This window comes from Siniperca chuatsi, linkage group LG2 (genome assembly GCF_020085105.1).
Source record: "Siniperca chuatsi isolate FFG_IHB_CAS linkage group LG2, ASM2008510v1, whole genome shotgun sequence".
Taxonomy (NCBI): Eukaryota; Metazoa; Chordata; class Actinopteri; order Centrarchiformes; family Sinipercidae; genus Siniperca; species Siniperca chuatsi.
The window spans coordinates 28,070,230-28,097,107 of record NC_058043.1 but is presented as its reverse complement, the minus strand read 5'-3'; the positions used below and the strand labels follow the sequence as shown (position 1 = coordinate 28,097,107).

Here is a 26,878-nt window from a genome sequence, read left to right as displayed (position 1 = left end):
TTATTTTCATGCCAAAATCTAAACCTCATATGCGCAGTTAATAGAGTACTTACGGTAGAGTATTCCTCCACAATTTCGCCCCTAGAAATGCTGCCTTCAGAGACGGTCAGGATCGTTGCATTTACAGGTTTAGGTCACGTGAACAGCGTGTGAGAGACTTTGAATTTGATATTTTTATGACAAAGACCACGTGTGTAGTGTCATTAATAGAGAATACAATTTCGGCATATCGCATAATAGACTACTACTGTAGCTTTATATTTTCATTTTTAACTTCTAACTTTTAGATGTCATAACCTTTAATAACAATCAACTTTATCCAGAGTTTGTCTTTTTCATTTTGCATTTCTACAACAATGTTGTTTCTACTTGAAAAGTTAAGTAAAGTAATTCTATTTTAGCCTTAGGCCTATATCTTTTCTGACTTGAAATAATAGGCTTACGAGGTGTACTTGAAGGCACCAAAAGTCTCGGTCAATTAGTTAAGTTTAGACAGTGAAGAGAGCTTGTAGTCGGTCTGTGAGCGTTCCACCAATGACCAGCTAAAAACCCCTCACTGCTCCGACTCAGATCTGCGGGGGTGGGGAGTCAACAAGTTTGGAATTGGACTTTCAAAACCATGGGATTCGAGCTGGACCGCTTCAAGGGGACCGTGGACCCGGATTTCAAATGCAACTTGTGCAACAAAGTCTTGGAGGACCCGCTGACGACTCCGTGCGGTCACGTCTTCTGCTCCGGCTGCGTGCTGCCCTGGGTCGTCCAGCAGAGCAGCTGCCCCGTCAAATGTCAGCGGATCTCCGCCAAAGAGCTGAACCACGTCCTGCCTCTTAAAAACCTCATCCTGAAGCTGGAGATCAAATGTGACAACCACGCGAGGGGCTGCGATGCGGTGGTGAAGCTGCAGCATCTGGCCGAGCATGCCGAGATGTGCGACTACTCCCCGGCGAAGTGCAGGAATAAAGGATGCAACGAGGTGCTTAACCTGAGGGACATGGATGCTCATATGCGGGAGACGTGCGACTACAGACCGGTGGGGATATGCGAGAGCGGCTGCGGATTGATGCTCACCCATAAAGAGCAGAAATTAAACAGCCACTGCTGCCTGATCGCTCTGAAGGCGCACAACAGCGCGCTGCACTGCAAAATTGTCAGCCTGGATAGAGAGTTCAAGAAGCAGACTATTAAAGCCAACAAGAGGGAGAAGTCACTCCTGGCACAACTTTCCGCCGTGCACAGCGAGCTGCAGATGACAGCTCTGAAATATCAGAAGAAATTCACCGAGTATAGCGAGAGGATCGACTCCCTCACCAGGACCGTGGCTTTCTCCTGCAAGGTAAGCAACAAAGCTTCAACTTTCAGTGAGCACAAGCAACTTTTTTCCCCCCCTCTCTTATCCACAGTTCATTCTGATAGTGTAGACACAGGCAGTACATTTTCTGCATATATCAGTAGCATATATTTTGACTCATCTTTACTGACATCCTGCAGTGCAAATGTTTCAGGGCCAGCATGCTTTAAAATGTCTTTCTCAACATGTTTGCTTGCATTCTGGGCCTACCATCTCAGTACTTTTTTCTAACTACATCCCAGATGAAAATGGAGGTCAAACTTTATTGAGGATTTTTCTGAGGATTCTCCAAGTTTTCAGGAGTCCTACAGTGCTCAGAAGTTTGTTTCTTTGCTGTCTGCTTTGAGACATGGATGTCAGCTGTGCCTCTGGCCAGCTGGCAGTCAGTGGGGGAGGGCCAAATATTTACTGCAGTTCTGTACACAACAAGAGCCAGGTTCCAATTATATTGCCACCTTGCAGCATGCTTGTTTGAGGCTTTCTGTCACCGGGTGTTCGCCTTTCCCCCCCCCCCAGACCATCACGGATGTAGCAGAGTCACTGGCACCAAAGTTGTGTGAGTGTTGTGAAAGACAGTGAATATCAGTAGGAGCCTCAACAGTGCTTGAAGGACATCTGAGGGGCTGAAAGGCCTTTAATATCCCAATGTTTTGTGGATACTGAACACATCTTGTAATAAAAGATGAAGAATTGTCTGCTGGTCACTGGTTTATAATGTATCTAAATCTGTGGGCTAGTACAGGCTCCTTTGGAGGAGTCCCTGGTGTAAAGATGTTTTATGGTTCAAATTAAAAAACCTAATGCCTCCTGTAATGACCAATTATCAACGTCATAAAGGATGCAGAGGTTCATAAGTCAGTTAATGAATTGAATTAGTGTATGGTGGTTGCACTGCTGCGATGATCAGCAGAGGGGGAGTGGTCAGATTGTAATCAGGCTTAGTTATAAAATCTGTCCAAGAACAGGAGGAGGAGCTTTTGATTCACTACATTTTGCACAGATTGGACACACACGGCTGACAGTGTTACATAAAATAATGTGGATGAATGGGAACTTTTCTCAGAGTTCAACTCCCTATTTTTGTCACTGAAGTTTCTTACTCAGTTTCTCACACAACTGCACATCTTGTTAAAGTGACATCTCTCATAGACTTCATTCTTCTCTCATTTTTTTTTTTTTTTTTTTGGTCTTTTTGCTTGGTGGTTTCATTTGTTCTTTATGGGCTCAGTTCCCAGCAAAATGTGTTCCGGTAGACTGGTAAACTGCGCATCAAAAGCACCGATGCGGGGAAATGGTGAAATCGCTCATGCTGGTATACAGAGGCTTGCTGGGTCTGTAGCACAGCTGGTTATCATTTCATATCATTTGGTTCATTTGACAGAGGCATTTCAGTCGATATACGTTCAGTGTATTATTCCCAGTGTAACTCTGCTAATGTAAACAGAAGGAATAAAGTCTCTTGTTCTGTAACGCCCTGAACATACTTAAAAGACATGGGAATTGTTCCGGAAATCATCCACATAAGAGAGAGAGAGCAGGTTGGGAGGAGAAGAAACAACATTTTGTGGATGATGTGGTTAGTTAGAAAGCTTTTTTTTTTTTTTTTTTCCTGGAAAGGCTCTTTTATTTTGTCCAGTCAAGCCGTGAACAGGATTGTTTGGTGGGAGAACCTCAATACACACATGGCAATATGAAACAGAGCATCACAAGTGGGATTAGCTATGGGAAGTGGGTGACTTGCAGACTGACACTGAAATGCTCTCAAATTCCTTTTTGTCATGTCAGTGATTAATTGTAATCAGATTTGATGAAATTTATTTCCTATTAAAGCTTTCTCACAGGGGATATTTTGATTTGTCATAGCAGGAAAAGCCCAGGTAATGACAGTTATGATGGCTCTGTTCCTTTGAAGCCATGCCAGTGAGCCAGCATTCACAGTACCATGTACCTGGAACAACTAAATGGAGTGCATCCGTTACTAGCAGTGTTTCACAATTCAAAATTTCCGTGGTGAGAAGGATCTAATGCAGATTTGTTATGACATATTTGTTCCTCGAATCACTGTCAAAGAGTGAATATAGGCCCATCACGACGGGTAACCTACTTTAGTTTGTTTTTGAGTCTCTTGTCCCTCCTCGGCTTAGGCTTCCTGAGCCAGATGGAGGATTTTAATATCTTCTTTTAATGTCCAGGCAGCGACTGCGAGGGAGATCAGGATGACCTGGCTATGTGGAATAACTGACTGGAGTTTCCAATAATAGTCATACCACTATTTAAACATCTTCAGTGAACCAGCAAGAGCAATAAAAACAAGCAAAAACAAAAAGCTCAGATCTCCCTCTGGTTCACTTCAGGACTGCTGGAATTGCTGTCACACTTTCCATTCAGCCTTAGATCTCTGTTTTGAACCAGACTCCTCTTTAGCTGCTATGGATGACAGTATTTATGCTAGGCCTACTTGATGCGATAAAGAGCGTCTATCAAAATCACAAGACATCAAGCAGATTGAGTTGAATTTGATCTAAGTAATCATGGGCTCAATCTGATAAGGCTCATTATGGTCTCATTTTTAAGCATTAATCTATGAGATAATTTAACAGAATAATGCCGCCATTAGTTATCTCTAAGACATGGGTGTCCATTGAATATGACAGAGATTACAATAATAAAAGCCATCAAGAAGTCACAGAAAATGTGACATAAGTAACCCTTCAAAGAGAGAAATGATTAAGCTGCTGCTTCCTTTGTATACATACCTTAGCTTCACTGAGTAATAATCCTCTAATTGATTTGAAATCTGCCATACAACATCTCTGACGATCTGAAATGCCTATGACCAGGTCACTGAGTTTCTCTTAATCACAGGTGAATAGTTTGTGAATCAATATTTTCCTTTTTCATTCTGCATCGCAGTACCTAGAGTATATTTAGCTACACTGTGTTAAGAGGCAGATGGAGGGGAAGCAGTTTGATGGAGGGCAGACTCGGAAAGTGTGACTGGTGTTGAGGTGAAGGCTCACAGTGAGTGTGCCAAGTCACCAGTTAGCAGAAGACTTAAGTTTCACTGCCAGTTTGCTCTCTTTTCTCAGTAACAAACTGCCCCATTCTTCTTTCTCCATTAAGTTAATGTTAAACGTTTGTTTACCTGACATAGCCCCCAAATTATGTCAGTGTGTGATGTTGTTTTGGATTTTTGGTGGTAATGACATTTTATTTTTTATCACCTAGGCATACCTAATGTTTTAGTAAATAATCAACCTCCTGAAGAGATTCACTTCATTTCTTAGGGATTAGAGCTTTGAGTGTTGGCAGATGTGGAAAAAAAATGCTCCTTAATTACTCTGAGTTCATTTTAATGGCTCTCACAGACAAAATGTAAAAACACCTTTTTAAATTCATCCAATTTGTTTTGAGGCTTGTGGCAGATTCAGTATAACTCAAGTGGATGGAATAGCTTGTTACTTTTTTGCTTTTTATTTGTCAAATTCTCAGTCAACTCAGTTTTCACTTAATGCCCGACTGTCTTCTTGTTGACAGTAACGGCTGTAGACACACTATAATGCGGAAGCATGTGTCCCTAATGTTGCCGTGACACGGTGCAGGAGCGCACATTCCTGAATGGCCTGACATGATGGTCTTTTTAGCCTATATGGCAGTCAGGACACTGTAGATGCCGATAATATCTGCTTTATATTTAGTCTCTCTGTCACAGCATACTGCAGTGGCAGCTGAAATTATGTTAGCTCATAACTCCACTCTAAGTCCCGCTTAAAAAAAACAGATTAAGAGCTGACTCTGCGAGTTTCCCAGAGGTTTTTAATGACACGTTGCCACTGAGTAAGAGGTCCTCCGGTGTATTAATTTACATAGGACAACAGTTTGTGAGAGAGCTGTTGGCTCCTTGAACTGGTCACTTCTGGTCTTTGGGCTGGCTAAGCCTCTAAGAATAGTAAAGGTTAGGGTTGAACAATTTGAGGAAAATATTCAGGGTTTTTTTTTTTTTAACCAATATTGGGATTGCATCTTTAATTGGGATTTGTTTTAAATAAATTAAACTCTAAAACTATATATATGTAGTTTTAATAAAGATCATTTATACCAAGCATAATCACAAACTTATCATGTTTCTACATTAATTTGTTCAGATAAAATAGCCTAGTAGTTTCTTGTTGCTGAGGGCCTGCCAGAGATCTTTCTTCAAAATTTTTAAGTAAACCTGGATAGTTTTCTATAGAATAACTGAACAATTTATCTCACATTTATTAAGTTATTACATTAGTGGTATACATCATCATCATTCAGCAGTGATGTTCTATTTATTTAATTTAACTAGAGCAACAAGAGCAGTCGAAGAGCGCTGACCTCTGCCAAGGCCAATAGTCCAGTCTTCTAATAAATGCAAATCCGCAAGCGCAACCACTGTATATGTCTGGATATATTTCCAAAACTATTAGAATTACAGTATGTCAAAATATGGTTGTGTCTAGTTGACACCTCATCGTCTCAGCTGTGCATTTATTATGTACTTCGTGCAGGTCAGAAAATCCGGAATTCCTGATTAATCCGGAAAAATCACATCCCTGATTATTTCTTACATACCTGCTGCATTTGTTACTAGAGTGATGTTTGAGGTGGCTAACAAACTCGTGGAAAGTCACGCCCGACAATGTATCGACTAACGACCTGTAATGACACTGCTGACAGCTCAGCACTGTAGCTGCTTAAGCTAACGTTAGCTTGACAGACTTACAGGATGAGCTGCTTCATAGCCCTGAGTCCTGGAAGTCAAGATTCAGAGCTTTTGGAGTGATAAGCTTAAAATATTTATATGATGGACTAGTTTAACCATGAGAACAACTCTGTCCACCAGTCATTTACACTCTACTACCGAGCTAACGTTATCCATTAGCTGCCTGTCTGACTGAGTTAGGCGATTTAATGTTTATTTAGAGGAAAAACTCACCACTCTTTTGGTCTTTTTGTGTGGTGAGTGATGTTATCATTCATCAAAACCATCTTTGGCCAAACGTTAATAGTACAGACATGAAGAGAGCGTATTAACTAGAGAACAGTCAATAACAAGTTAGTCTCTTTTTTTGTTTGGCTAATTCACAGAATTAACATCAGTTAGCTAGAGCTGAGTAGAATATTCCAGCTACAGTTGTCAATATAGCTGGTCAAATTAACAAATGTGTGTAAAACTTTAATTTCCTACACCTTGTAAGATACTGTTAACTATGTAAGATTGCGATTTGAAAGTTGCACTGTTTCAAAATATATATTTTTTTAATATAAAATCAATGAATTGTTCAGCCCTAGGGAAGATATGAATACAGAGGTGCCATTAAGCCATATTAATGTGTAGAATGTGTAGATGTGGGTATTATTAATTTTCTCTTACCCCTACACCTTGTTCCATTTGCAATATTATATATAAGTTAGATAATTTGTTGGTAATTTTTTCTGTTCTGTTGTTTCTCTTTAAGTACCTAGTTTAATCATTCTGTCGCTCACCTGGAGTTAATAATGGATCATTATGAATAACCTCCTGCCATCTCTTTGTTCACGTCTCTCTTCTGTCTGTCTGTAGGAAGGCGAGACTAAAAGCGTGACGGTTGTCCTTCTTCGTGAGGGCGGATCTCTTGGTTTTAACATCATAGGAGGAAAGCCATGCGCGGTAGGTTGAAAGCTGAGCGTCTCGGAGGTTTCACCTCCCCCGGTGATCAGCCAAGTGTCAAATGGCAACCCAGGAATGAATAGCGCATACTTGAAGCACCACAAGTTTTCTCTGTACTGACTGACACAATTTAGACAGTCATGCATGTGTTTTCTAGTCTGTGGATAGATGGACCGCATCTATCAAGTTTTATTGTGTTTATATATTGGTCTGGTTTAGCGGATTTGGCGTTACAGATTAAAAAAACTATAATTACTTTTATGAGAGTTAAATCTGGGATTATGGCTTTGACCACAGTTGTTTTGTCTCTAATTGAGGGGATTTTGGTGGTGAGGTAAACACAGAGGAGAGGAAAGGGTCTTTTATCCCGGCCTGAACCTTTCACAGACACTATACTTTCTGCCTCGAAGCTCTGAAGTGAAAGTCATTAATGATGCCACACATACTGCTGAGTGAAGGGTTGAAAATATCTCACCACTGGTTACAAATCTATCTTCCATACATGGAGCTTCTTTCTGCAGCGGAGGTCCTATTGAAATGGTGTTCCCCGTATCTGTTTCATCCAGACTGTACTCACTGTTACTCACACTGACGCATTTTTCTGTAGCGACAGATTATCGCAGTAAAACTTTTTATAGCGAGAAACTATAAAAAGATCTAGACATAAAAAGCTGTGTCTTTTACCCCAGTCTACGGTAGATTTGCAACCTTTCTCGCTCTTGTGACAGAGCCATGTATCAAACTCAACCATAAGAGAGCAGAGATAATACGTGGCTTTTGCTTTTCCTGCTAGCCTCAAATCAGCAGTCTGTTTAAGAAGCTATTCATTAAAATGGAAATAGCTAATATCCCCATAGCCTTTGACACACGTGTTTCATGTGGCTGTTATTCTGGCATGGCTTGGTAAGAGCAATCAGCTGCCAGGTTTTGTGGTCTCTAGAAGCGCTAGTTTGTCTACAACTCTCAAGATTGGGGTAGTTGCAAAGCAAAGTAGTAACGCTGTCGAAAAATTTGTAGCAAAGCATTGCCGTGTTAACACTGTACATGATGCCCCTGAAAAAAGGAAGCAGACCAGAAATGATTAATTAGAGTTAGCGCTGTGACTTCTGAGGTGTCTTTAAGTATCCCATTAAATTGTAGTTGTGTTGCAGAGCTCTGCAGGAGTGTAGAATGCGTTTCATGTGGTTTTAAAGAGAGTGCTAAGAGAGATGTTAGCAGCAGTTGTTTTTTTGTTTTTTAAGCCAGTCTTAGCTCTAACTCTGGGGTCATGGCCTATGACTACCTCATGTCCATGAAACATGTCCGCATGTCAACATGTAGACCCTTTTGCAGGCAGGGATCACCCCTCCAGGCCTGGAAAGCATCTGAAGTTAAAGCTAACCCTTAAGTCCACACTCAAGGGCAGGGTTAAAGGGTCAGTATACCCAAATTAAATCGACATATTTTCCCTATGAATATCTAGCCTTCCAGATATTTTTGGTTTCATGTGCCCAGACTTAGATTTTTCCACAGATTACACTGTCAACCATTTTCATAGGATGCAGCAATTTCAGATATCTCGGAGGTAACTGGTAAATTACTTGTGGAAAGATATGCTGCTTTTCAATGCCATTTACTCATATTTCTTTAGTGTTTAGAGCAGCACAAACTAAATTCAGTTCACCTCCATTTTATTGGGGTGGCATCAAAAGTTTTAGAGGGGGATACCTCAAAACCTCAGCACAGAAAACTGAAACTATCTGCATGGCTGTACCACTCGAGTAGAGTGCTAAAATATGTTTTATGTTATTTGGGTGAACTGACACTTTAACTTGGGAGACTCGTGAAGCTTATTTTGTTGGTGTGGGCAAACCGTGTGAATGTCTGCTCAGTGTTTCCAGGGTTTTTAAAAGTAGTTTACCAACTTTTATTGAGAGATTTACTGAACTTTTCTAACACTTCTTTTGTTTAGATGTCAGCACTAAATTTAACAAGGTTTCAAAGATTTTGTCAGAAATGTGTACACTACTATTCTCCTTAACAATCTGAGCACTGTTTTTATGTATTTATTCATATTTCATAGGACGACAATGACAGCACTTCGAATGAAGGGATCTTTGTATCCAAGATCGTCGATAAAGGTCCAGCGGACAAGGAAGGAGGCCTTCAAATCCACGACAGAATAATAGAGGTATGTGGTGGAGGACAGAAGTTGATGTACTGTACATGCAGATGGGGAAGTTGGATTATGTGACAGCTGCTGCCCTATAAAGATGACGAAAGTGAGGAAGCACGAAACCATTACTCAATATTTATGTTCCTGTGACTTCTGAAAATTAAACTCTGGCTGAAAGCATTTCAATTTCAATTTTGGGCTTTTATTTCAGCTCAAGAAGTAAATCCTGCTAAAGTTTCAACATGTACTACTACCAATCAACACTCAGGCGAAGGCTTTGTGGGGCAGCACTGCAGATAGACCGAGTTAAACCTGAGGCGAGGCTGTCTGTCTTTGGTTTTGCTAAATGAGAAAGAGCCCTGTGTTCGCTTCCTAGCTGACAAATCCCTTATGACAGAGCTGCCGTGTAGCATCCTCCTCTCGCCTTTAAACAGAATCTAGTGTAGAAAGGCCAGCTCACCCTGAGGTCAACTTGAGGGATGCGTTGAAAAACTCCACATCACAAAGGTTGCTTTTATAAAACAGTTGTCAGCCAGAATCTTACACAATGGCTACATTGAACGAAGAGGTTTATGTTGTTGTGTTGTTGCTGAGTGTGTATTATCGCCTGCCGCAAGATGACAAATATGGTTTGTCGCAGGCTTTGTTGTCAAACCTCACTGAAATTGCCCCAGAGCTTTTTGACCAGCACATTGCTCACAGACATGTTTGTGGAAAGTGTTTACAAGAAAAGAGGACTCTGACATCTGGACTGTGTTGATTACTATATCCTGTCATTCATACAGTCAATACAAAAATGCCCTAAGTCCTCTGGCACAAGCCTCACCCTGTGGTTCTAAATATTGTGGTTGTAAGTACGGCAACACCATAACTAAGATGACATGTTAGTCCTCAGTTATAATCACTTTAAGTAACACAATCAAGTGTCTCAAAGCTCTCTGCAGCTTGAGATTTGTCATGAGATTCCCTAACAAAGGGCAGGTTGAATCAGCAATTCACTTGGATCCTGCTGACTGCCAAAAAGAGGCCAAGTGGGTCACAAGCTGATGATCGACGAGAGATTGGCTCGTATGTGACACGAACGTGTACAATAGGAACTTAAGTGTGTGTCTTTGCATGCATCTGCAGTGTCTGTTTTATGTGCATGTGTTTGCCTGGGCGTGTGTGAAGGTTGGGGAATCATGTCAATGGGCCAGATGTTGCTGTATTTGGTTACTGGAGAAGATATCTTGTGTAGGATTTCGTGTTGAGATAGCCATTCACCCTTTATTGGCTTTAAAGGAAAAGAGAGTACAGATTTTTCTTTAGGACAATGCTGCACTTGTGTTTGTCTTGTTTTTGAGCTATTGTGGGTGAAGTCACGAAATCTCTCCAATGAGGAGAACACATGAGCAGAGAGGACGTGAAGAGCCTAAGGAGGTAGCAAAGCACCCTATTAAGTGACCTTTTCTTTTCAAGAGGTGAGGGATTACTAGACAAAAAGCAACACAATAAATCATTCAGCCATTGAAATAGAAATGTATAGACAGTTCAGAGTTGTTGTTCCACACTGGCGCTTTTCATCAGATGGGAAACCTGATAGTGGAGGTGGTTCATGTTTCGAGGGCTCCCTCTTTGTTAGCTGGTTAAAGCAAAAAAAAATCCATGTCATGGTTTTTCAGACCACAATAAGAAATGCAACGTCATAATGACATGTTTGCAATTGTGTGGGTTGCATCTTTAACCTCGGGTGATTGGGTCTGTGAACTCTGTGGTTCACAGTGGAGAATCAATGGAATTTAATCCCAAGCACCCAAAGGCAGTTTCGTGTTCATGTTTTGAACTTGTGGGTTGAAACCAACAACTCGTAACTCTGTCCTATTTAGCATCCTGTGTGGGACGCAGTGAGTTAGAAAAGCAGAAGCCTTGAAATCTGGTTTCTCGTCACACCTCTCAGATTTTCAGATTTACCTTTTTAAATGTGTTAGCTTCAACATTCTATCAACCACCTTCTTGTCAGTCATTTGTACAGTTTACCTTTATTGTAAAGCGCTATTGACAGATTTTTGGACACTTGGAGGCAGTGGAACAAACTGAAAACACAACACTGACACATTGTCATAAAGTTGATATGGTGAATGTGTCTGCAAACAGTTGATTGTTTACACATCCAGCAGACACGGAGCAACATTTGTATTTATTTAGAGTCGTGCTTCTGGTCACATGATCATTTAAGTTTATTATTCACTCTCCTTCTAGCTCTCTTTTGGTTGCTTAGCTTGCTAGATATGCCACTATGTTGACGAGGTTTTGACTTTGTTAGTTGGTGCTGGGCAGGTAGCGTACAGGTCGGTTTATCAGAACTTTTTAGCTGAAAACAGCTGCCTGTTGCAGCTGGAAACAACACCGATGAGAGCAGAGTTGTGGGTTAGAAAACCAAAACAATGAGATAAAAGAGACCAAAACGCTCCATAGAGCTGAGGGGAACAGCAGAGTTGGGTGGTATAAGCAGCTTCATTGACGTAACACATCAGTCATTTGATCCACTTTTAATGTAAAAATATTGATGTGCAGCTTTAAAGATAAACTTATGAAGCTTATGTTTAATTTTTAGCATCACCACTCTCATTTTCCATTACAGTGGAAAGGCAATTTTTGCCTTTTTCTCTTACACATGAAATCTGGCTTACAAGCCTACAGAGGCAATAATTCTGACAGCCGTTCACAAGGCATAGCATAACCCTGCAATAGGGATCAACCGCTCTGTAAAAGGACAATCACATTACATGCAGCAGTGAAAAGCATTTTCACCTGAGGAGGCAGAAAACCACAGCCGCAGATCTGTTTTCTCTTCCTGTAGTAGAGGTGTTATTTCCAGTAAGTCTATATGGATGTAACATGTACATGATGATCCACGGCTCGTCCTTCTATAACAGGCTCTTAGCGGGGGAGTGTGATAGCAGATGGCTGTCCTCTAACTGAGCTACAGGCTGGTATGAATCAGCACATGAATGCCTCCTTGTTCAGCCAGACATTTTTCTCATAAAAACCTCGAATTGTGTTTGCTTTTGCTAGCCCCTCTGCAAGCTGAAAAATCTTAGTACTCTGGTCAGGGCCTGCCGTGTTTGCCGCCGGGATTTGATAAATAAGTTCTGATTCAGTGTTACAGTGGGATTGGTCTGGTATGAAGGATTCTGCTCTGCAGACCTGGCTTACTCTCTAATCATGTTTTCAGATAGCTGATTGATTGTGTACTTACATGCTATTTAGAAAATCTTTACATGTTTACCGTATAAATGTAATTCCCATTTCTTCAGTTTCATTTCACATTGAGCAATGCTGGAACTTTGGGAAGTGTAAGTTGCTGGGTATTTTCCAACAAAAATGACCTTCCACTCTCGTCAAGCCTCTTTACTTGTGCAATGTGACTAAGCCAATGTCACAATCCCAGAATGACCGTGCCTGAGCTCTCAGAGTGAAGGGGATGTTTTCTGTGTGGGCTTCTGAGTGTGAAAATAGGAAGAGAATGGAGACGCCTGGGCTGCTGTTGTAAATGTCGCCTTGTAAATTGTCAGCAAACATTCTTAGGTTGCAGAGGGTGAACAGCAACAACTACTTTAAAATAAACTGACATTGGGAGAAGCCATTTCTAATATGGAGGACAAGGTTGCATGTGTGTTTTTGGAATGGGGGGGGGGGCTAGCAGGCAGGAATGTGTCCCGGATAAGACAATGTTTATATAAATATATACACTGGATGTCATTTGAATTGAAAAGTGTGGATTGAAAATGGCTAAAATTCAACAGAACCACCTTTTCAATCAGTGTCACCTACTTGATAAAACACGGCGACTTAAAACGTGGAGCAAAAATAGCAGGCATGTTTGTGTCGACACAGTTTTGTAACAGATGATGCAAGTTGGTTTAACTGGCAGTTACCTCTGTTCATTTAACCTGTTCGGGATGCATAACGTATTTTTGCATGATTAGCTCGAGGAAGGGCAGGAGGAATGTGGTGGGAAAATGCCAGGGGTCACAATCAAGCGTGTCTGAAATGCAAAGTAGGCTGCTCTACATACAGCTATTTTAATGGCAAAGGACATAAAATTTAACACTCAACATGAGACTTTGTAACTCACTACACCCAGATCAGCTTTATTGTGTTTGACACAACCTGTTCCCATGACCATATTGCTACAGCTTATACTAATTATCAACGAATGAATGTGCTTTTGGCCTTGTGGCCAAAGTTAACTCCATTTTAGATGTTTGAAACTTAAGGAAAAAACATGTTTCTCTCATTAGTACTGCAAAATAATGGAACTGTGACACTCTTTAAGGCACCACATCTGTAGTTTCTTACTTGTCACTAGCTGTATGAGTTGCGAGGTTACCCACAGTGAGCCACTAAACACCTCAAACCTCCCCACATTTACTTAAGTATCAAGTCACCTGGTCAGAGACAGCGTAAAATCCAGCCAGATAGCACTTAGCAGTTCGAAGTGAGCTGCGTTGGAGGTGGGTCTAAAGCATACATGTCAATGAGCCTTTCTTCCTTTTTGGTGTCTGGGCTGCCATCCAAGGCGAGAAGGATTGAGATATTTCTACAATTTTTAGGAGAAATTGGATGCAAAACGCTGCCTTTTACTGCAAATTAGCTGCGTCATTTTTTCCTTTTAGACATTCCAGATATTATTCTGATCCCTGCAGGCTGAGATGACAAAAAGTTTAGTTTCATTATATTTGATTCAGTAAGTGTTCAGTAATGTCCTCAATGTATTTTATGGCACATTGTACAATGCTGATCTCAAGTGTAATTTTACTACACCACTTTCAGTGTGTGTAATCTCTGAATGAAACTGTATACTTGATGACTCCACTGATGATTATTGCTCTCAGTCTTGCTTTTTGGAGTACATGTGATGTCAATCTGACAGCAGTTTTCCTATTTAGCATGTCACCAGTCCTCCTGAAGAAAAAATGTCTGATTACAACTGAATTGTGTGATTGGCTAGACCCCACTGTCACTAGTAAGTTGTCATAGCACATGGCATCATCAGCAGCACATGTGCCAAAAGTTCCTCAAGCGTTATTTCTGACCCCGGGGGCTGTGAGGAACAGACATAGAAGCTATTTCCCTAAGGGGGATCACATGTTGTTTGGCATTTTGAGGCAAGAAGCAGGCCTTTGTCAGGCTCTTTATTGGATTTTGGCCCCTGTGCAAGCAGTGTGTTTATTCCCCAGATGGGCAAGCTGAATGTGGCCCCGCTCTGTTTCTCCTCTCTGGCCCTAGACAGGATGAATCCACCCCAGGCTAAGTGGGCCAATCCTACCAGCGAGCCACATTCCTGTGCCCCGTGGTCCAGCTGAGGTGGGAGCAGGACATTAAATCAAATCTAACTTTAAAGAGTTCATAATCAGCTTCTGGTGGTAGCCGCTGCCCTATGCAGAGCTGGTTTTAAGAAGTGAGGACAAGCACACCTTTGTTTTCTACTGCTTTATATGCGGGTGGGGGGGATTTTAAAGATGTGGAGTCGTCTCAGTCTAGAGATGGTGTGAGGTGAGCTTATGCCTCTCTCCAGCCAGAAGGCTGCTTTTGTCTCTGTCCCTCACCACACACAGAATATTGTATTTTCCACTCAGTTTAAACAGCTTGTGTCCTCAAAGGCAGGCCAGCACTTGATGATTTTTGTGGAGACGTACAGTCTGGGCGTACTGTAAATGTGTTTGCTCTGCTCCAACACAGTCTCACCCTGCTCCTTGTTCATTGGAGCTAGTAGGTTAATTTATGGCTCCTAAAAGGTTTAAAGGGGGCAGAAATAGACATCTGTAATTAAGGCTAATTTTCCTGCCAATCAATCACTGGCCGTGTGTAAATGGATCAGTAACAATCGGCTCAGGTTGCTCTACCAGCTGCTTCTCATGTCAGCCCCTGACCCTCAAGCACAGACTGCCCACCGACTCCTAATTAACTACCCTCAATTACACCCTAATAGGCTGATTAACAGACCCTTAGTTGTGCTGTAATGGTCCGTCTTTCCTCCCAGTGCCCCTCTGAAATGCATCCCGGCTGCAGCATATTAATCACCCCTCTCTCTCTCTCTCTCTCTCTCTCTCTCTCTCTCTCTCTCTCTCTCTCTCTCTCTCTCTCTCTCTCTCTCTCTCTCTCTCTCTCTCTCTCTCTCTCTCAGGGCAGAGACTGGCCTTAGCACACTGGTTGAATTCCTGAGACAAAAAGTTTGAAGCCATTTTTAGATAAATAGATTGATCGATGATAGATGACCACCATTTTTTGATGTCAAAATTCCCATGATTCTATAGCAATTAGAGAATTGAGCTTAAAGTTCATTCTTGACCTTGAAACAGAATTTGACAAAACAATATCACCTCAAGGTCCATTCAGTAGCTGTTCTGGAGATTTCAATCTTATTACATTATCTTCATCAGCTGATGGAAATTAAAAATTAAATTAAATATTTCTTTAAGGACTTCTTGTCCATGTTGGCTGCAATGTTGACAACTTTGGAAAAGCTCCAAAACAGCTACTAAATAGACCTTGAGTTGAGATTCAGAGTCAATTAGAGAGTTGTGATGTTCTCATGTGAATTTGTTACATATTCAGTTTCCTATAATATATATATATATATATATATATATATATATATAATAAAATAAAAATGTATCAGATACCAATATATTTTTGCCAAACTGACACTAATCTGTCCACATACCAAGAAGCCCTATGTGAGACTGAGAAACTCTACCACAGTTTAATATCTGCGTCAGTACTGCAGTCTAGTCCCATGCTGGTCTTCTGTTCAACTGCACCAAAAATAGCACAGCATGTTAATGTAGGTCAATGTAGCCTTCTCGATATTTGAGATGATCAAAGTAGGAATCTCACAAAGGAACAAAACAGAAATAGGAAACAGTGGCACAGTCCTAAAACTATCAACTTAATGAAAGTGTTGATAGTTTTCACCAGACGTATCCTCCATTGTTTAGACCACAGTTTAAAACTTAAAACACAGTTTTAAATGTAAAACTCAGCATACATGACTCTAGACAGTTTATTTGAAAACAACTACCATGGTGAAGTATTTTACTAAAAGTGCTTAACATTAGGCCGATATAGAGGTAGTTTATTCCACTTAGCGCTGATAGATATGGGTGTTATGGCAAACATAAAAACTAAATGGGGACTGGTGAATGCTCCATGCAGGGAACTCGTTTAAGTGGAGAAACAGGCTGCCAAGCCTCAGCAGTAGACTTAAGAATAAATCACAAGATGCTGACACACATGCAGCTTTGTTTATAGAATATTTATTGTTACATTTTATAGGAAACTTGTTTTTTTTATAGAAATTCAGTTGAACAATGCCTACAGTTGTATCTCTTTTGACACAACTGGATTCTCGTGAGTCTGTTTTATGATCAGTTATAACCATTATGATGATACACAGAGGGACTTTCCTGTTTTATTACACAGATTCCATCTCTCACTTGTTGGCGGCAGACACTGTCACATGTATTTGTTTCTATGGAAATGGCTATAGGCTGACAGTGATTTAAATATGGTTTGTGTGGCATTGTGTGATCCAACATTGGTCCCTCAGCAGATTATAGGCTATAAATTTCCCTCATCAATCAAAAAGCCAGAATATGCTTGTCTTCATATGGAACCATTACAGTTCTTGCTCCAGTGAGATGATAAAGTGGACTTCATTTCTTTTCCCACAGCTCTGTATGACTTTAATCTCAGCTCGCTGTTAATCATGTAGACTAGGTTTGACCCTTTTTTGCAGAGTGACATCACCAGTACAACAGAGAAGTTCACAAAATCTCTTCAGCCTTTTTTTATGCTTCCTTAACTCTGTCTGCCCTTAAGGTCTCAATATGTATGTATTCCATTCTGAAGCGCTTTATCTGATCGGAACTTCTAAAATCATGAAACTTAATGGTTCCTCAGAGCATAAGAAGGTGCAAGACTGACTATCAACAAGGGCAGCAGGGTAATAAAAAGGAGTGCAGGGTCAGAGATAATGATTTTAGCATCAATGCTAGCTGCTTTCTAACATTCTCAGAGAGGTGAGGGGACGTGCCTCAGCTTGCTTCACTGTAGAGCAAGTGATGACGGCCAGACAGCGCATGATGAATGTGGTGTGGCGAGCTATGCTGTCCATTCAGCAGTACACTCAATCTCAACTTAATGCAAATTAATTTGACCAGCTCAGTGAGTTTGGGTCATGAAACTCAGATCAAACTGTCGAAGCAGGGATTTCAGATCAAACTTTAAATAAATATTTAGCCATTGCATTGCCTATTTATTACCGCAAACGTTTTCAGAAGCATATCTGAATGGACTATGTAGATGGAATATGTGTAGGTCGTGATGTTTTTGCTACAAGAACCACCTAACTTGCAGTGTGGAAAGGTCCATCCAATCCCCTGTTGGCAGCATTTTATGCATTCTGTTATACTGTATTTCATTTGTTTATTTAGCAGGTACAATACTTCTCCTGATCTAAAGCTAATTCTCATTTGTGGTTTAAAAAAAAAAAAAAGTACTGGGCTGTATTGACCGGTCGTCGTACCTAACTTCTTCCTTTCCAAACTGTATACGCCATTTGCTTTAAACTATTGTAAAAAACACCAAATTTACTCAGTCACTTGAACATCGCCGTGTTGTTTTCCTGCATAATAAGAAAAAGCTTGACTTTTCTGAAATGTATCGCTCCTTCACATCTGAAGTGCCAGTCTGACCTTCGGAACAAATCTGAAGCTGTTCTGAGGCGAGCCTAATCAGGCTGCAGTACTGTGGCTATGGCTGATACTGCTGCAAACAGATGTTAGTTTTCATTTTGTAAGGCTCCATTAGGATTTAACAGATGCAAAACACACAGGGTTGACATCACCGTACATAATTGTCCCTCCTGTACATGACAGATGTTCAGTAATATCTGAGTTAATTGGAACATATCAACACACATTTTCGTGAGAGAACTATTGCACATGTGCCTTAACTTGACATATTTATGTACAGTAGTCCTGCAGTGCAAATTTTATACGCACGTCTGCTATTTTCAACTTTAAAAGTTGAGCATCCCCTCTCTGTATAGTGAATGGTGTTAGCTGCTAGTAGTGTTCACCAGTTTTTTGGTTTGGTACCACAGACCTATGGTTCGACAGGCAGTGATGGGGCACAGCTAGGAAGTGGAAACCCGGTGTCCCTTATCAAAATGTTTTCTTCACTCTACCGATTAATCCTGACGACACATCCCACTTTTGAGTCGCCACCGCTCCAGTTCTCCCCAGCCTCTCTTGAGTAGGTTTAGAGCTCCCTTCCATTCACCAGCCAACTAGTGGAACTGGTGGCTGCTGCGCTGCCTTTTCTCATGCAAATGTGTGCAAATAGAAAACATTGTTCATCAGCGTGGTTCTCCGTCTGTGTTACGCCGCTTTGCACTAGCCTTTCTCTTGTTCCCCTGAGAGAGATGTTGCCTTTCAAGTGTTACCTCTCTGTCTCATTCAAGACTTCCTCTTCCCTTTTGACAAACAGCCTGGAGGAATGGCCAGAGCCGGCTCATTGAGCAGACTTTTCAGCTATCAGGCATAGGAAGGAAAAGAGAGATGTTCTGCAGGCGCCTCCCTCAGACATCCCCGCTCATGTCTTTTTTTTTCCCCCCCCTACCCTCAGAGGATGAGTTATTCTATAGTGGGAAGTAAAGTGTTCTCTCTCCCGATACTTCCCTTTCTCTGAAAATATACAGGTGCTCTCCCAGCAAGTGCACACTTCTCTATCCTCTAATTCCACCTGCATATATGCAGTGATATATGCCACATGTTCTGTATCACTGAGTAATCAGAAAAAAAACGTAGCTTTTTCAATCGCTGAATATTTTTTTGACATAGCTTGAAAGAAGCTATGTAATTTTGAATCACACTATTCAGAGCCCACCTGTAAATAGCTGGTCAGTTATGTAGTGAAAAAACTAAATGATTTTCTGTATTTCAACATGAGCTTGCAGTTCTATTAAACCGTTTTATCAAAAGCATATGTTTAATAACTTTCCATTCATCGTGATCCACTGCGCATTTTGTCCTCTCCTTAAAATGGTACACCTTGTACCTGGGGTTGAATAGGTTGTGTCCACAAATTCCTGTAGATTATGACATACGATAGTGCTTAGGCAGAGAAAATAACTGGCAGGCTCTGGAGAAGCCCAGGACCACCGGCTGAGAGCACAGAGCCCTGTGCCAAGGTCAACGCCAAGGTGTCAATAAAGATACCTTTACTCCCTGCTAACAGAAGGGTGCTTTGATTAGAATATGTAGCATTTAATCAGAAAGGTATGCCAGCAGACTCACAGTGGCAGCCATTTTGTCTGCACGTTGGAGTGAGATCCAAGGAGATTTCCCCCTTCTTCCCTCCATATTCCAGTGGAGGCCAAGTGCATGATTGATATGTGCAGGTGGTAAAGGATATCCCCCCTGAGTAAGACTTCCCAGCTAACTTGAAAGAGAATATTTTTCCTCCTTGCCATCTAATGAAAACAGTAGTCTCAAAGCAGAAAGTCGGAGCAGGCCAGGAAAAGAAAAAGAAGTGTAATTTAACGTCTAATGTCTCTAACGTCATGCCTATCCTGGCTGGACAAAAGGCCTTTGTAAGTCCATTGTAGGCTCTTTTTTAACGCTCATAACACCATAAACCCAACTGCCTTGGGCTTGCTTCTAAATACAAGGAAATTAAGCCTTTTGTCACTGCAGTTTCCACACTCCCTTCTTCTGCGACAGTTTACCCTGAAAATAAATGGAAGGAGGCTGTGAGTGCCAAGAGGGAAGATGGAAAATTATTGCAGGGTAAGACAGGGAGCCTTTTATTCCTGCAGAGTGCTGAGGTGTTCCAGTTTGTGCATCCGTGAAAGTCAGGGGAGAGTCCACATAAGATAAAAAGAATTTTGTTAGATTCTCTGGGGACATTTATCTGGGATGCAGTCATGTACCTGGTACAAAGATGAGGTTTTAAGCTTCGGTTATTGTCCAAAAGGAGACTGAATTTGGTTGTGTCCATTTGCTCAGAATATTTGATAAAATTTATTCTGCAGAGGGTCTTTTCTCTTTGAATGTGTTTTAGGGTTAGGTTGGGTCAGGTAAGGAGACAGTCTCCAGGCTTAGGGTTAGAGTTAACCCAGCTAACCCTCCTTGAATTCTTGACTTCTGCTCTGTCTTGCTTTGCTAAGTGCAAGGTCACCACCACGTCTCAGATATGACCTAGATTTACACCAGATATCTATTTATTTTTTGTTTTCATATCGTATGGTATGATCTAGCCTTATTCTGCCAGGACACGCACTCTTGCGATAACGGAACAAAAACACAACATGGAAAATATGAGAGCTCAGGAATCCAGCCACCTGAAGCAGGACTGATGTAGATAAAGCAGAATTGGGCTTAATAAGGGGAAAACAGCATCACTCTGTTAAGCTTTGTAATCTCTTTGACTTAATTTTTTAATTTTGTCCCAGAACTTCTGTCTTATTTTCACATCAGTAGCAAGAGTGAGAGTATGAATGTCCTTATTTTTCCTCTGCCATCATTAAAGAAGACTACCTGTAGTCTTTTTTTCAGAGAGAGAACAAGGCTGGTTTTAACACTGTGGCCTCCCTGCTCTCCAGCCATGCTATATCAGGCCAACAGCTGCTGTCTCTCAGCAAAGGCATGCTGACTGCCGGGGCTTGGCTTCCACACACACAAGGCCCTTTATTTTTGGGCTCATGACTTAGAGCTGGGGTTGTGTGTTTTTTTTTTTTTTTTTTTTTTTCTATCTTAGATTTTATTAGTGGAAGAAATAAAAACATGTATTCATGTCTAACATGAGACCTTGAGTGTCTGGATAAGCTATAGTGTTTGCTGTGCTGTATAGCTGCTGTCTTACCCTGGTGTTGAAGATTTAAACAAGGTATATCAGGTAAAGGGTGTGTGTTGTGCTCCACGACTCAAATTCCTTGAATCGGAGCCAAAGAAATGTAAGCCCTCTCCTAGCTGTCCCTTGGCACATCAAGACAAGGCCTTTATCTGATTTTTGGAGAGTTTGAGTTGGTGCTGTTTGAACTGTACTGCTGCAGCTCAGTCTGTTCACAGACAATAGCCTTAAACAACATGAGCGAATGCTGCTGGGACCGCCACCCAGGACAAACTCCCCTACATCTATAGGACAGGATCTACGACCAGAGTTTCTCTGTCAACCTTTAGATATTGATTTTTTTTTTTTGTATGCCACAACTTGCCTTCACTTTTTAAATGCTACTAGATTTGATGGTTGCAATAATATTTTCGAACATTGTCACCGCATGTTAAACTGGCTGTGAAAATAAGAACCACATGTCTGGCTGTTTTCTGTACATAACGGTATAGGTTAAGGAAAATCAAAGCTTCTCTGTCTCATCTGGACCTCCTCCCAGTCCCTTACCTCCAAGTAGCCGACGTGCCCCTGCAGACAAACCACAACCGCAGTGCATAATACTGACATCCTTTCCTGCCCCCAGAAAAGCATTTAGCCTCTAACAATAATTCAAACAATAATTAGGAAATGTTCGTGGCACTGACTAGCCCCTAAGTTCACGTTTCAGGTATGGGTTAGAAAGAGAAGTGGTTCCAGACTGTTAATGTCTGTCACAGCGGAGTCAGAGCCCTGTGATTATTTTGGTGCCAATGTCCAAATAAACCTTGTGTGGGTCACGACCTTACTGATCTGAACCAAATGTGCTGCGCTTTGCGACTTTTGTTGAAAGACTTACCGCGCAGAGTGGTTAAATGCGAGCGACAATAGATGGGGTTTTTTTTCCGCCATCGCTGTCCTCCTAAGCTCTTCTCGGGCAGAACATTCCAAAAGTAAAACAGGGCTGCTCACAGGCCCAGCTTTAACCGCACATCATTTGACAGAGTCATCAAGCAGGATTTTATACGAACATACAAATCCTTACTTGAGCCAACCTTTTGAAGGCTCCTTCAAAATGTGTCAAGACAAACACCTTTCACATTGATCACTATCCATTTGCAAGTATTAAATAAGTGGACTTGGGTTCCAATCCCACACGCAGCTGCATTAAAACTATGGACATCACCATGTATGTTACACATCCATTCAAGTGGGCGAACACACACACACACCAGATTTCTTTGAAGGTTGAGTGATTCATCAAGTGGCGAAAGTCAACACTTTCAAACGTGTTCAAAGCATAAAGGACTCCGTCAAGCATGCTTCAGCTATCTCCCTGCTTTTCTACCACTGAACAATTTACATGGCTCTTGAAATCCAGTCAATATTTACGTAAGCGTATACATTAGGGGCAGGCCGACGGAGCTCTGATCAAACGGTCGCTTTCATCTATGACCTTCGTCTGACTCGTCTCACAGAAGGCTCTAACCAGGCTGGGGGTAATCAGATGTCAGGCTGGGTGTTCGCCAGGGAACTGAGCACAGCTTCATACACGGGGGCCAAGGCCTTTGCACGTCCCCCGTGGCCTGCCTAGCCGACTACCCTCAACTTTTCACTTCACTCTAACACATTGCAGTGACAGAAGTTAAATTTATTTCAGTGTCAAGCAACTAACAAGGAATGAAATGGGCAGGAATGGGAGGATCGGGGCAGCATCGAATCGATTGAGAACACATAGTTCTACCCACATTCTTTGAAGTGTAACTCAATGTGACCATGAAATTCTTCATAATCAATTATTCAGCTAGATCACGTGCTGCCTCACATACGATGGCTGTAAGTAGTATGCCTTGGCAGTTGAAGCTGACTTTAGTTATTTTTCTGTACTCCTGTAACTGTAACAATCCATTTACGTAACCATAACGGATCTAAGAATAGCTAAGACATGGCTCTGCAGGATTAGAAAAACAAATGTTCACCTTTTTGTGTTGAGAAGAGCATGCCAACACTATGAGGTCAAGGGCTATAAAACGGCCACCTCTGGTAACACTATGGAAAGAACTAACTATAAGATCTCACAGAAAGTTCATATTCTAGCACTCAATGTTTACAGACTAGAAAAGGGATTCACTTTGCTATTAGAAACACTAGAAATGTTTTCTCAGATGTTTTTGTGCTCATTTGTCTGGCAGTAAAAACACAAAATCACCATCATTCATAAATGGCTGCTGTGGTTATGTGTCTTCGTCCTGTTTGAGCCTCACTTGGCTGTGTTTTGCGGCCCATGAATTAAATTACATGATGCAGAAACTCTAGGGGGCCAGACTGGAGACTCCACTCACTCAGCAGTGAGGGGCGGTGAAATAACTCTCCTGGTTTGCCTTTTCCAAGAGGATTCTGTGCCATTGTGCTGAAATGACAAGTAGCCGCTCCTTACTTTGAATGCCTCGCACTCTCTCTCTCTCAGCCTTCAGTGTCTTTCACTGTTTTCTCAGATGGTTCTCTCCTCATCTTGAGCACACATTTGTTCTCTCTTCCCCCAACCTCTGATTAATCAAGTATGACTCTCCAAGGAAAAAATGCAACTTGGTGGTTTTGATGCTTCGTTTGTTGTCGGTGTGTCAAAATGTGGAATGTTTGGAGCTAAATATTAAGTCTGGACTTGGGGGGGAAAAGTGAATGTCATCCCGTTAGTGTCCATTGTGAATAATGTCATTGTAATCTTACATTCAGTCTGTTCTTAGGAATAATTCAGAATGACACAGTAAAACCAAATCAAGACAACTGACTTGTAACTTGACAGGCACATGACATGCAAGTTAAAAAGTACACCTTGGTAATGAAGTGCAGTGTAGTGTGATTTTCCCAGTATGTGTCTGTGGGCTAGCACCTCAGGACTCTCCATAAAGGTGACTGTTTTACATATTGTGGGAAAGAAAAGTCAGCTTACATGTGAGAGGTTCAAGTGCCAAAGAGAAGGTTCATTTGGGCAGAAACACTCTCAGCTGCATATCATTTACATCATTTAAACAGGGATTAGGGTAATCTTCAACTTCCATCACCTGGTTGAAGTGTCACCCTGCTTCCCTTGTTGTTGTGTCTCCTGAGGAAACCGTTAAATGGGCTGTCACAGCTGACTGAGCTGTTTGTCTAGCTCCTACACAGAGACTAAAAGTCAACTTAGAGAGTAAATCTGCACTCCCCTCATCACAAGAACAAGAATCATCCAGCTGGAACAAAAGGAGGAACGCTCGCCCACAAACACATGATTCACTTTAGTCAATTAGCCTGTTCGTTCAACAAAGCTTTTTATACCGCCTCAAAAAAATCTTTGCCATTGTGCTATTCATTCCAGAGCTTAATCTGTAAATCGTAAACAAGCATGTCTTAAAGGAGAAGCCTAGGGCCCTGACAAAAGAATGAGGCAGTGGACATGTCAGGAGAAAGTGATCAAAAAGACCCGAAGCTGAAGAGGAATAAACTCGGAGCTAAGATCCAGCAGCACCTGAGATAAATTATAAATTATATCGAGTTGAATGATAAGAACACAAACCTTTCTCTTTGTCTTGCACACATACCATTTATAACCTGCACCATTTAGCATAAACCATGAACTGTAGCAGTATAAAATCAAGTTTTTGCTTTGGTGCCAAGTCTTAGTGCCAGAATTTTAGCACGTCAAGCTTAATTACTCATTTGTCCACTTCTTAACCCCAAGGTAGCGCAGTATGGAAATAATATGGCAAGGCATGCTCGAGGAATGCATAATTTTGGTTTTATGAAACTATAAAGAAGCCCGTGTGCGTGGCTCAGGTTTGTAGGATTTGTTAGTTTAGATCAAGCATAACATGCTGGGTATGGGAGATTTGACACAGTGGTAGAGGAGCCAGCAATGGCAATAATGAGTTTTGTTTCAAATGGTACATCTCTCCTCTGATAATGTTACTTCAAATTTCTGCAATGGAGCACCTTTTGTGCACTTGGAATATCAATACTTTTGGCATATGTTTTTCATGAACTGAAAAATCAAGAGTGCTTTTTGCTGATCATAGAGGTTTAAAAAATGCTGAAGTTTTGGAAGAGGAAATAAGAGAATAAAGTGAGATCTGACAACTCACATGGGTTGCAGTGCTAGCTCAAGATGTTGGCTCTTCATCAGGAAGAACAAGAACAGGTTTTTTTGAGGTGCAACATTTTCGCTGTGAAGGATTGCGCTACATAGGCAAGTTGTACACTGGTTAGCAAATGTGACATCACCAGCTTGTCGAGTCTTTACAAAGATTGTGTTGAGGTACTGAAAGGAGCTTTGTATAATGTAAAACAAGAAGGGACAAAAGAGGGGATGGCGTATGTCTGGTCACTGTAGAGAAGGCTTGAGAAAGCATTCCTGTACAGTTTCCCATTTGGAGCACGGAAAAAAAGGCTACAGAACCATATTGGCGAAAGAAAATATGAAGTAGACAAAGAGGGGAGTGGAATTAAAACAGGATCTCCCTATGCCTGCTGGTTTATTCAAAAGCTGTGGTGCCTGGAGGCTGTCTGCTGGATCCCTGTCTACTGTATTACTCTAAGGGGCAGATCCCTCCCGTTCTGCTTACCTAAGCACATCCAGTCTGGTCCAGTTTTGACCCACTGCTCACTTTCAGCCCCGATGTTTTCTCCTTTGAGCTGGATGTGTGGTCCATTGTGAGTGTGGTAAAAGGCTGGCAGCACAGGGACCACCAAAGAGAAGGGAAGGTCCAGTGGCCTCTATCAGCATGGGAGGCCAGTCAGGCCTGCAGCAGAATACAAATGTCATGATATTAAACACCATCCTCTATCTGTCTGCTTTGAAAAGTGGATTCCCATTAGAAACCGTTATGCCCTGAATATTTAAAGGTACCTAATGGAGTTTTCTTCCTCTTTCAGTCAGTGTTTCTCACCAAAACCTTTTTAGTCCATTTACACTTTGACACGTTGTGTCTTGGGCAGATGAGGTGCAACCAAAGCGCATTAGAAACAAATAATTTTGCTCAAACCACCTCTCATGAGCCTACCCTGATTTGCATGTAACCCAGGAAAACCAAGACAGATGCAATTGGATTAGTGATCTTGCTAACGGAAATGTATATATTTGTGTAAAAGTTAGTGTATTAAATCTGGATATTGCCCGAAGATAAGAAAAAAAAAATTCACTAAGATGAACCCGTCTTATCCTCCTAAATCAAACTTTGGTCTGCTAAAAAAAAAATTGTCTCATCCCTGCTAATGGAATATGGGTAGATAAGTCATAACATATCATGTGTACTTCCTAAGCCTGAAGCCATCTATACTTGATTTCTATGATAATGTCCATCCTTGTACATTTTGGTGATTATTGGATCTTAACAGTAAACTTGGCAAGGATCTGGAGCCATATTCATTTTCTTTCAGCTCACATGCTGACTCATCCAGCCTCCCCAGCTCAGGAGAGGAGCAGCTGGAAGGCTCGCATGTCACAAACATATTATTAATGTGTATGTGTAGAGCAAGACTAACACTGCCAATAGAGATCTCCGTTACCACTATGTCCATATCCCTGATGTGTCAGTTGGATCTCTTTATAGTTTTGAGTAATGAGCCTGAGACTAATGGATGTTGTGGGGGGTGGGGGGGGAGCCATGTTCTGTTGCCTATCCAAACATATGTCTTCAAACTAGATAAGCTTTAAGTGTTCATATTTCATAGTTAATCAGTTTGATGTCAGTGTTTTTGTAAAGTTCATGCGATATCAGGATCTGGTATTTCATTTTATGGAAAAGAA

General features: G+C 41.4%; 1 protein-coding gene across 3 annotated transcripts in view; it reads left to right on the top strand.

Annotated features, from left to right (window-relative positions):
* Positions 1-119: 119 nt before the first annotated feature.
* Positions 120-26,878, top strand: part of pdzrn3b (PDZ domain containing RING finger 3b) — a 97,079-nt gene continuing 70,320 nt past the window's right edge. The window contains exons 1-3 of one of the 3 annotated variants that reach the window (XM_044168676.1): positions 120-1,333; positions 6,939-7,025; positions 9,088-9,195. In XM_044168676.1, the coding sequence (XP_044024611.1) occupies positions 620-1,333; positions 6,939-7,025; positions 9,088-9,195 (909 nt within the window). In that variant the 5' untranslated portion in view covers positions 120-619. The remainder of the gene's footprint in view (positions 1,334-6,938; positions 7,026-9,087; positions 9,196-26,878) is intronic. The other 2 variants (XM_044168686.1, XM_044168696.1) reach the window with 2 other exon arrangements.